General features: G+C 35.9%; 1 protein-coding gene across 3 annotated transcripts; it reads left to right on the top strand.

Moving 5' to 3' along the window:
• The first annotated feature begins 910 nt into the window (after positions 1–910).
• On the top strand, positions 911–3,283 carry LOC140819670 (cyclin-D5-1-like). 3 transcript variants are annotated; one of them, XM_073179845.1, is made up of 6 exons: positions 911–1,080; positions 1,264–1,481; positions 1,575–1,661; positions 1,746–2,034; positions 2,149–2,282; positions 2,651–3,283. In XM_073179845.1, the coding sequence occupies exons 2-6, from the start codon at positions 1,266–1,268 to the stop codon at positions 2,786–2,788; spliced, it is 864 nt and encodes a 287-aa protein (XP_073035946.1). In that variant the 5' UTR covers positions 911–1,080; positions 1,264–1,265; the 3' UTR covers positions 2,789–3,283. The 3 variants fall into 3 exon arrangements, with proteins under 3 accessions (XP_073035946.1, XP_073035945.1, XP_073035947.1); XM_073179844.1 differs by having other exon boundaries at positions 1,245–1,481; XM_073179846.1 differs by having other exon boundaries at positions 1,245–1,481; positions 1,730–2,034.
• Positions 3,284–9,218: the final 5,935 nt, after the last annotated feature.

The following is a 9,218-nucleotide window of genomic DNA, read 5'->3' as shown; positions in this document are numbered from 1 at the left end:
CTCCCTGGTCTCGAGTCCTCGAACCTTACCCTCTTGGGGTACATCATCTCATCGCCATTACCTCATGTCCTCGGATATTCGACTCCAACCATGGTAGGCCGGGCATCTCCCCGTCATCTCCTTGTATCCTTTAACTTCATATCCACCTCACCTTCTACCCCAGTACTCATGGGACATTATTGGGATATCACTTATCCTCACAACGAGAGTGTTATTTGAATTTATGTAGCCATCTTCGTAATTTTACAGATAATGTTTATTACTCATTCAATTTTGCATATACTCTATTATTTGAATATGCAATATAAAATTGAGAGCAAATAACAGTACCTAATTTTATTTAATAATTGACATTACTAAAAAAAAAATCATTATAAATTTACTAAAATTTAAAACCACATCAATGTTATTCAAATCGAAGTATAAAAAATTCATTTCAATTTTATCCACATTTTTAAAAAACATATAATTCTAAAAAAAAATTATTATAAAACACCATAAATTTTATAAATAACTAACTTATCTTACTCAAATCATTATTATACTTAACTGTAAAAGTTTTTACAAAAATATTTTTAAAAGTTATTAATTTTAATATAAATCTAATTTGTTTTTTGGAAAAAAATAATTGAAACAAAAATATTTCATATTAAAAAAAAGTAATTTATACGTATATTTTTTAAAAAATTCTTCCTTGAAAATAACGAAATGATGGGTAAAAAATATATATAAAAAAATAAACTTGCAACTCCCAATAAGAGAATAGCAGCAGCTTTTATATAAAATTAAAAATGTACACGTGTGTCTACTCAATTCGTCCGTGGCGAGCACGCGTATTCTCGCGCGTGGACAGAAATTAGGCTTTTATCCAGTCAAACAACAGGTCACCCAGCCAAAAGCCAGAGATAATAGAAATTCTCCAGTTTCATTTCCCACGCCATTAACACAAAAACCAACCCAAACCCCCCATCAATCTTCCACCTCCGCCGTCTCCGTCGCCGCCGCCGCCACTTCCAACCACTCCACATTTATGCTACATTTCAAGATTGCTTATACAGCTAGCAACCTGTTTATTTCCATGTGAGTGTGTGTGCATATAATGGAGATGGATATAATGTATATGTTTCTCATTATTACTATTCATGAGAAGATTAATGCTTTGCTAGATCAGTTTCACTAATTTTGGCGGCACCAATTAATTACTCCGCCCCATCTTCATTTATCCCAGATTTTCTTTGATGCAGAAACGAATTTGAAGTGCAGGGATGGAGAATTTTCAGACAATGTGTAAAGAAGGTGAAGCTAGCGTGGATGAAGAAGAGAGGGATGAAATTACTTCGATTATGGAAGGTGTCGAAGGCGAAGATTACATCCAAACTTTACTTGATAGAGAACTAGCCAGTGATGGGATCCAAGTGCCAGAATCCGGAGGTGATTGGATTTTACAGTGTCGTTTGGGTGGAATCCACTACATTCTTGAAGTTAGTTTCGTTTAACTTTCAATCCTATTTCATATTTTTGTGAGTGAGTGAGTGAGTGAGTGAGTGGGGGAAATGATGGCGTTTTTTATGCAGAAAAGGGAGTTTCTTGGGCTGAGATTCCAGACTGCTTACTTATCAGCCGCTTATCTCGACGGTTTTCTTTCGAGAAAACCCATTGCTGTAAGTCCACAGAAGTTTAAACAGATCTTATCATCTACGTTTTCTTGAAACATTTATGGGTTTTTTAGATCTTGAATTTCACAGACTATGAAACCATGGACGATCAAGTTGCTCTCATTGGCGTGCCTTTCGCTTGCGGCGAAGATGGAGGAATCCACAGTGATACCATTGTCGGAGTTTCGCTGGAAAGATTTCAATTTCGAGAGCAGACATGTACTGAGGATGGAACTTTTGGTGTTGAATACATTGGATTGGAAGATGGCATTGGTCACTCCCTTGGAATTCATTCATTTCTTTGTCAAGAAATTGTATGGAAACAGTTCAAGAAATGGGATTTCAAGAATTGTCGAACTCATTTTACACGCAACAAGAAGTTGGTTTTTTTTTTTTTTTGCCAATCCCTTTTGTGGAATTCGAAAAGTTTGATTCGCAGTTTATTAAAAAATTTCTTCTGCTTCGTAATCATGGATTGAATCTGTGTTTGCAGACGAGGAAATAATGTGTCACAAGCCTTCTGTGATAGGCGCATCAGCCACGTTGATTGCATTGGACAGTGGACTGACAAGAGTCGCACTGGGGCTCAAGATCAGCCCTTTAACTTCAAGTGGTGTTCTTAAAATTGTGAGACAATTTTTATTTTGTTGTTGAATTTATTAAAGCCAAAATCGTTTCTCGTTTATTTTGCGAAACAAGGGTCCCTCGATTCTTCGATTTTATGTTCTTTTGGTCCACTACAATGTAAGAATGAACCAAAATGGTTTTGGTCCTAAAACCATTTTGAACACTAACAATAGAGACTTATATAGTGTATCTTTAGATATTGAGTGCCAAAACGTTTAGAACTAACAAGTAGATAGATGTTTTCGACATGTCGAAGACAGGACAGATCAAAAACAATGGTATTAGTCCCCGAAGAGTAGAACGAAAAAGCGCCTATTTCCTTTTCTATATTTTTCGATGACCTTGTGTTCATGTATTTGTTATTACAGGAAGATTGCATTGCTTGCTATGACCAAATAATGGGATTGGAGTTGGGAAACTTGAAACCGAATCAAGAAATCAAATCCCCCAAGTCATCACCTAGCTGCTCACACAGAGTTGAAGGTGGTGATGTTGATACAAAGTAGTCTGCTAATTTGCTCTATGGACCAACCAAACAGGAGAAGCCTTGAATTCAAAGAAAGTGACCAAATCCATGATGTCCCAAACAAGAATCAGAATCAGTGATTTTAAAAAAAAAAAAAAAAGAAGCTGTAAATATAGCCAATAGTGTTTCATTCTGTTGTGGGATGTGAATATACCTTCTTGAATCTTGACCATTAGTCCCAATTTTTTTTTTTCTAAAATCTTTTGTTTTTTGGCTCTCTATGTTTCATTGAAACCTAACATTTAGAGTGTGTGGCTTTTCCTTTTAGTATCCTGAAAAGGCTGATGCAATAGGATTAGGGGGAAGGCTGTCCCTATGATTTGATACATCAATGTTGCAAATTTTCCATCAAGAAAAGTAGGTGTGTAAAAGATGAGAGTGATTGGTTTGTTTGAATGTTTGGGGGATGGTGGGGCCATCTTCTGTTCTTTTTCTTGTTTGATTTTTGCCTTTTTGTGTCATTGGCCTTTTTTTTTTTTTTATATAAAGGAGTAGAAATTTCTATGCTCATTTCGTGTTTCTTGGTTCACTCAAACACATATATAATGTCTTTTTTCATGGAAGTTCATTTGCTTTAATTTTTGTCATATGGTGATAAAAAAATTTGTATGTATTTTATATATATATATACAAGTTATTTTTCCCCATCATGGCTAGAACATTCAAAATAGGCCGACTCAGACTCATCTCGTGTTTTTTTTTTTGAATTAATTTTTTCCAGAAAAATGGATTGTGGAGTTTTGCAAACATCAAAATAGCAAACGTTGAAAAACTTTCGTAGTGTATGTTGATAATTTTTTTTTAAAAATTTGGTATTATTATTTACAATTTGGACGAATATCTTATTTAATAAAATAAATCTTGAGACGACATAAAAAAAGAAGAAAAAGAAGAAGAGAGACTCGAAGCTAAAATTTATGAAATTAAAAAAAAAAAAGAGCTCATTATATAGAAAAATTGATTGTTATCTATATAATATAACTACATAAAATGGACCAACATTCGTAAAACTTGAACAATAGATCAATTGTTCACTTGACCTATTGTTCACTTTTATCAATATAGAGTGTAATTTTAATGCTCATTAAATTTAATTTATGTAATCTGAATGCATGCAATATAGGGTTTTATTTAAAATATATGTTTATTTATTTTTATGCTTTTAATTCATAATTATTTCATGGTTTGAATTTATTTCACGTTATTTTTAAAAGTTCATGCATTAAGATTTCTAAATACATTTCGCGCTCGAACGAGGAACGGAGACCGGTGAATTATCTGGAGAAATTATTTTATGAAGTGGTTAATTTTAATTAATTATTATGAACTGTTTTTAAGTGTATTTTTTGAAAAGGGGCCTTAATGGATATTTTTACTTGCTTGGTCATTTATTTTATCGATACGCAAAATTTAGCGATTCGGAGGACTTTTTGAATGCTCGGACAATATTTTCGAAAACGTACCTAAACAAAATATTTTCGGGAGTATGTTTGAACTTGATGGGTTTTTTTTTAAGCTAATGGACTCAAAACTTTTTAAATCCTTTTTAAATCCAAATTTGGGCCCAATTAGCACTTGGTTATCTATTTAAATATTACAATAATCCACCCTAAACCTAACCCTACACTTAGCAGCCGCCCCACCCTCCCAACAACAGCTTTTTACGTGCAAAACCATCAGCAATATTGCTGCACATTTCGATCCTCCATAGTTCCTTCAACAAGTCTCCTCCTCGCTTCTCCGATGCTTCCCCGACGCGCTTTCTTCAAGATTTCGATCATAAAATCATCAAGGCACGCTTGTATCTCGTTTTCTCCTCATTCACGCCATAAATATGCTGAAATATATGTATTTGCATGTTCATCCTTCGATCTTTCTTGTGTATACGTTTTTGTGAAAAGTTTGACATGAAACTTGATTTCCTTTGCATGTTTCTCACGTTTTCTTGTATGGCTGCAAGGGGCTGCTGTATTTGGTACGTATTAAGGGTTGCTCACGTGGAGGATTAAGGGAACTAATAGCTGGAGTCACAGCTTGGTTGAGTTGTTGGGCAATCTAGGGTGAAACGTTCGGATAGGGCTTGTTTTGGCTAGATCGGTGGTTAGGCGTGAACTGATGGTGCAAGGGCGACTCCAGACCTTGGAACAGACTCTGGTGGGTCTGAGCCATTTTAGGGCCCTTAACTTATAATCGTTATTACAATGAAATTTGATTAGGGTTAATTAATTACAGCGGAAAACGAGTTTAAATTTTCTTTATAATGAGCCCAAAATATATTATTTGAATACTAAAAATAGTATTTCATCTCACATCATAAAATATGTCCACACATAATCAAAACCAACTATATACAAACAAACTCATATCATCGGGACATACCCCGGTATATAGATACATATATATACTGAGAAAGACCACTAAACTCAGCTCAAACTGTGACTCCTCCCAGAAGTACCCTCTCCGGCCTCCTGATATCCTGGAGTACCTGTCATTGTCCACATACAAAGACAACAACAACCCCCTCTGGGGTGAGCAAAGCTCGGTATGAAACAACCACATTATATACCACAAATATCTAAACAATGATATATGATATGTAATGCATGTATGTCGTAGAGGTATCAGGTCAAATGCTCATCCACTGAGCATATATCAGAATAAATCGAATCCCTATCAAAACAATGCTCAAGCTAGCATAGCGGCCTCAATTAGGGATACTCGTATGATAGGGTCGACAAAGCGCCATCAAATCCCAAATCTCAATCAATCATCGGGGACACTAATGACTATGCTTTAAGGGCCATATAATGCCAAACATAGCATCGTGTTCACAAACCCCAGAATCAAATCCCAATCATAATAGGTATCCAAGGACCATAGCTCACCGTGTATGTCATGTATGCCACATCAACTCAACAAATAAGGCATATAGACATATATTCTCAATCAAATCATTCAAACATATATCATATGATACAGATACCTGTCGTATGTTACTCGGTCGCAACATACCTCAATTCTTCGTTCCAGTCGATGTAGCTTGAAAATATCAGTATAATAATCTATCTACATCAATAACATATTCATTTCAATCAATAATATAATTCAAAATCAACAATTTTGAAACTTTGAAATTTCAAATATATTTTTAAACTATGAAATTTCATATCAAATTGAAATCATAACATAATTCAATTCCGACTTCAAAACTTAGTTTCTTGTCGGTTATTCTACCACGTATATGGATCTCGACTTCAAATACATGCTATTCCATCATTTCAATAAGTAGATCCGCTGAAACCAAAATAAACTTATCTCAAAAGAAAGCTCTCGACGCGAGGATTCCGAATATATAGTTTCTTTCTAGTTTGGACAATGCTTCAATATATATTCGGACGATAGAACCTTGGTTTCCAACTTTCCTCTCGAAACATCAAAGGGCAGGAAGAGATATGTATTGAAAAACTCATCCTTAACACTTCGTAAATCGGGTGCAGCAGGGGCACGCACGCGGTGGCGCTAGATCTCACGCGGCCGCACACTTGGTTCTTCCCCCTCTCGCGGGCGATCGTGATCCTACGCAGATGCGCGTCTTATTCTGTTCGAAATGCTATTTTATGTTTCGAATTCGCAAAAGTTATAAACAAAAAAGTTGTAGATCTATGTCTTAGCTTTCCTTTACCACTGACCACACTAAATTTGGATATCCGATACGAGAGTTGTGCTCATTCTCCCAACATGTGTCAGTGCAGAAAATGCAACACACACGATACACTTCGGGATGATTTTGACCCTATTTCCAAATGGATTTGGACAAAATTCAAAACATGAAAGTTTTAGTACAATGTGTTAGCTTTCTAGTGGAATTGGTCTCATTTCATTTGAACTAATACTCAGATAATTATACTAAAATCCGTAACATGCGTCACTTTTTCGTTGCAGTTTAGCATACTTTTCAAACACAAATCAATTTCTAATACAATCTTTCATTATCACCACCTATTTTCTCACTTTCATGGTCAATTATATGCTTCGTACACTTAATAGCATAACGATTTCATAAAATTATCGATAATCAACATATGATTTACGATAATACGATAACGGTCCTACAACCATGGTTTGGAAAGGCTCGAAAACTGCTGGTCATTTCCTATGAGCCACAAGAGGGAGGTGGGTGAGGCTTGACTCGGTTTGGGCGATTTTGGGAAATATTGAGCGTGTGAATCGTGCGGCTTGCGTGGGGTTGTGACCGTGGGTTAAGTAGGTCCAGAGGGGTCCTAGGGTGGTCTAGGAGAGGCTGGTTTGAGGCTGGTCCCAACGGTTTTGGAGTAGGGTGAATGTGTGCTAGGGTCACGGCTAAGGTTCGGCTACATGGAGTAGTAAAATTCCAGCAACCATCGGGCTGGTCTCGGTGGTCATAAAGGGGCTGAAATAGGTGGTTTAAAGGCTGGTCACATAGATTGAAGTCATGGCTAGAGTTCGGAAAAATTTGGTTGAGTTTCGGGTTAAAACCGGGACCCCGATCCAAGTTTTAAAACGAATCGATTAAGTTTCAAAACGAGCTCGAGTTTACATCTAAGGAATGCTTATAAATATGTTTTTGGATGTTTTAAGGAATTTGGTAAGCTTCAAGTCGAAATTTAAAGGTCCAGGGGTAAAACGGTCATTTTGGGTTTCTAGGGACAAAATGGTTATTTTGCGCCCGAGGTGAGTTTTTAGCCCTGACAGCACCCTGAGAACAAATTTATCATGTTTTAAATGTTTGTGCATCATGTATATGATTTTTACGTAATTATGAAGAATATATTGCATGCTTGGTTTTAAGGAAAACTTACGTATATGCATGTTTTTATTAAGTGATGAATATGATGACACGTTTTGAAGGATGAGAGTTGGTTGATGCTAAAACGATTATATGAGATATTATGAGCTGAGGCTAAGGCTCAATGGACAGATAATGCTATTGCTGATGTCCCCGCCACCGGGTACCACAGTTATATTTGATGTATCCATCGAATATAGATGATACGATAAAGCTGATATTAAAGTCACAACTAATGAACTGAATTCAATTAAAAGAAAATGTATATGTATATGATGAGACATGTTTGACACGTTATTGTTAGAGTAGATGCCCTGCAAGCCAACGGTTGGCCAGAGATTTTATTGACTCAATTGTAATAAACAATCTTTATTTTAATATAATTTATTATTTCATGGTTTGTTATTTTTTTATCTGTATACCCATGTTATCAAACATAGATAAAGACTTTGATTATACTTTAATACAAATGAATCGTAATTCGATGTTGAAACTCATTTGTAAACACTATATGATCTAAATTCCTTCCTAGTCGATTCAACCGCCTAAAACATGGATAAAAGTCGCATGAGATTGAGACTAGTATCTGTGATGTCGTGTACTGTGTTTCTTGGTAAGGACATAGACATGTCAAAAAATACAAATGGGTAGTCATATGATGATTATACCGAACAACTCTCCCTCGGAATTTCCAAGTGGTTATCATTCATCGAGAGGATAAGTCCATGGTTGTGATTGTACACCATTAGTCCTTACGACCCGGGATGAAATTGAGGCTCTATATGATAGGGTTGTGCTTTGACTCATTTACCGGCTCCAGGAGAGTCGTTAGGTGGCGAGGTTGGGTACAGTTGCGACACATATAGAAGCCAATGCATTGTAATCGGGTATTCACCGCTCACCTACGGGTGTAGATATCATATGTGATCTGACGAAATAATAGTGCATGGAATCTCTGGCCAGAGTATGAGATGTATATTAGAGAAGAAGTTCTCAAATTGTGGGACCCTTAACTCATAATCGTTATTGCAATGCATGTATGTCGTGGAGATCTTAGGTCAAATGCCCATCCATTAAGCATATCTCAGGATCAATCGAATCGCTATCAAATCAATGCTCGAGCTGGCACACCGACCTCAATCAGGGATACTCGTATGATAACGTCGACAAAGTGCTATCAAATTCCAATCTCAATCAATCAGCGCGGCCACTAATGACTATGCTTTAAGGGCCACAAAATGTCAAACATAGCATCGTGTTCACAAATCTCAGAATCAAATCCAATCATAATATGTATCCAAGGATCATAGCTCAACGTATATGTCATGTATGTCACATCAACTCAACAAATAAGACATATATTATAAATAATATCAATCAAACATATATCATATGATACAGATACCTGCCGTATGTTACTCGGTCGCAACATAACTTAATTCTTCGTTTCCAGTCGATGTAGCTTGAAGATATCGGTATAATAATCTATCTAAATCAATACATATTTATTTCAATCAATAAAATCATTTAAATTCAACGATATAAGTTTCAAATATCTTTTGAAACTTTGAAAATTCATATCAAA

The sequence above is a fragment of the Primulina eburnea genome, chromosome 18 (genome assembly GCF_022965805.1).
Source record: "Primulina eburnea isolate SZY01 chromosome 18, ASM2296580v1, whole genome shotgun sequence".
NCBI lineage: Eukaryota > Viridiplantae > Streptophyta > Magnoliopsida > Lamiales > Gesneriaceae > Primulina > Primulina eburnea.
Note: the sequence above shows the minus strand (reverse complement) of the source record. Positions and strands in the feature narration are given on the sequence as shown.

What these genes read in the sequence shown, in the direction of transcription:
- LOC140819670 (XM_073179845.1), top strand. Translation starts at nt 1,266, where the DNA reads ATGGAGAATTTTCAGACAATGTGTAAAGAAGGTGAAGCTAGCGTGGAT. An exon ending in GAATCCACTACATTCTTGAA is followed by an intron (nt 1,482 to 1,574) that starts GTTAGTTTCGTT and finishes TTTTTTATGCAG; the next exon opens with AAAAGGGAGTTTCTTGGGCT. An exon ending in CAAGTGGTGTTCTTAAAATT is followed by an intron (nt 2,283 to 2,650) that starts GTGAGACAATTT and finishes TTGTTATTACAG; the next exon opens with GAAGATTGCATTGCTTGCTA.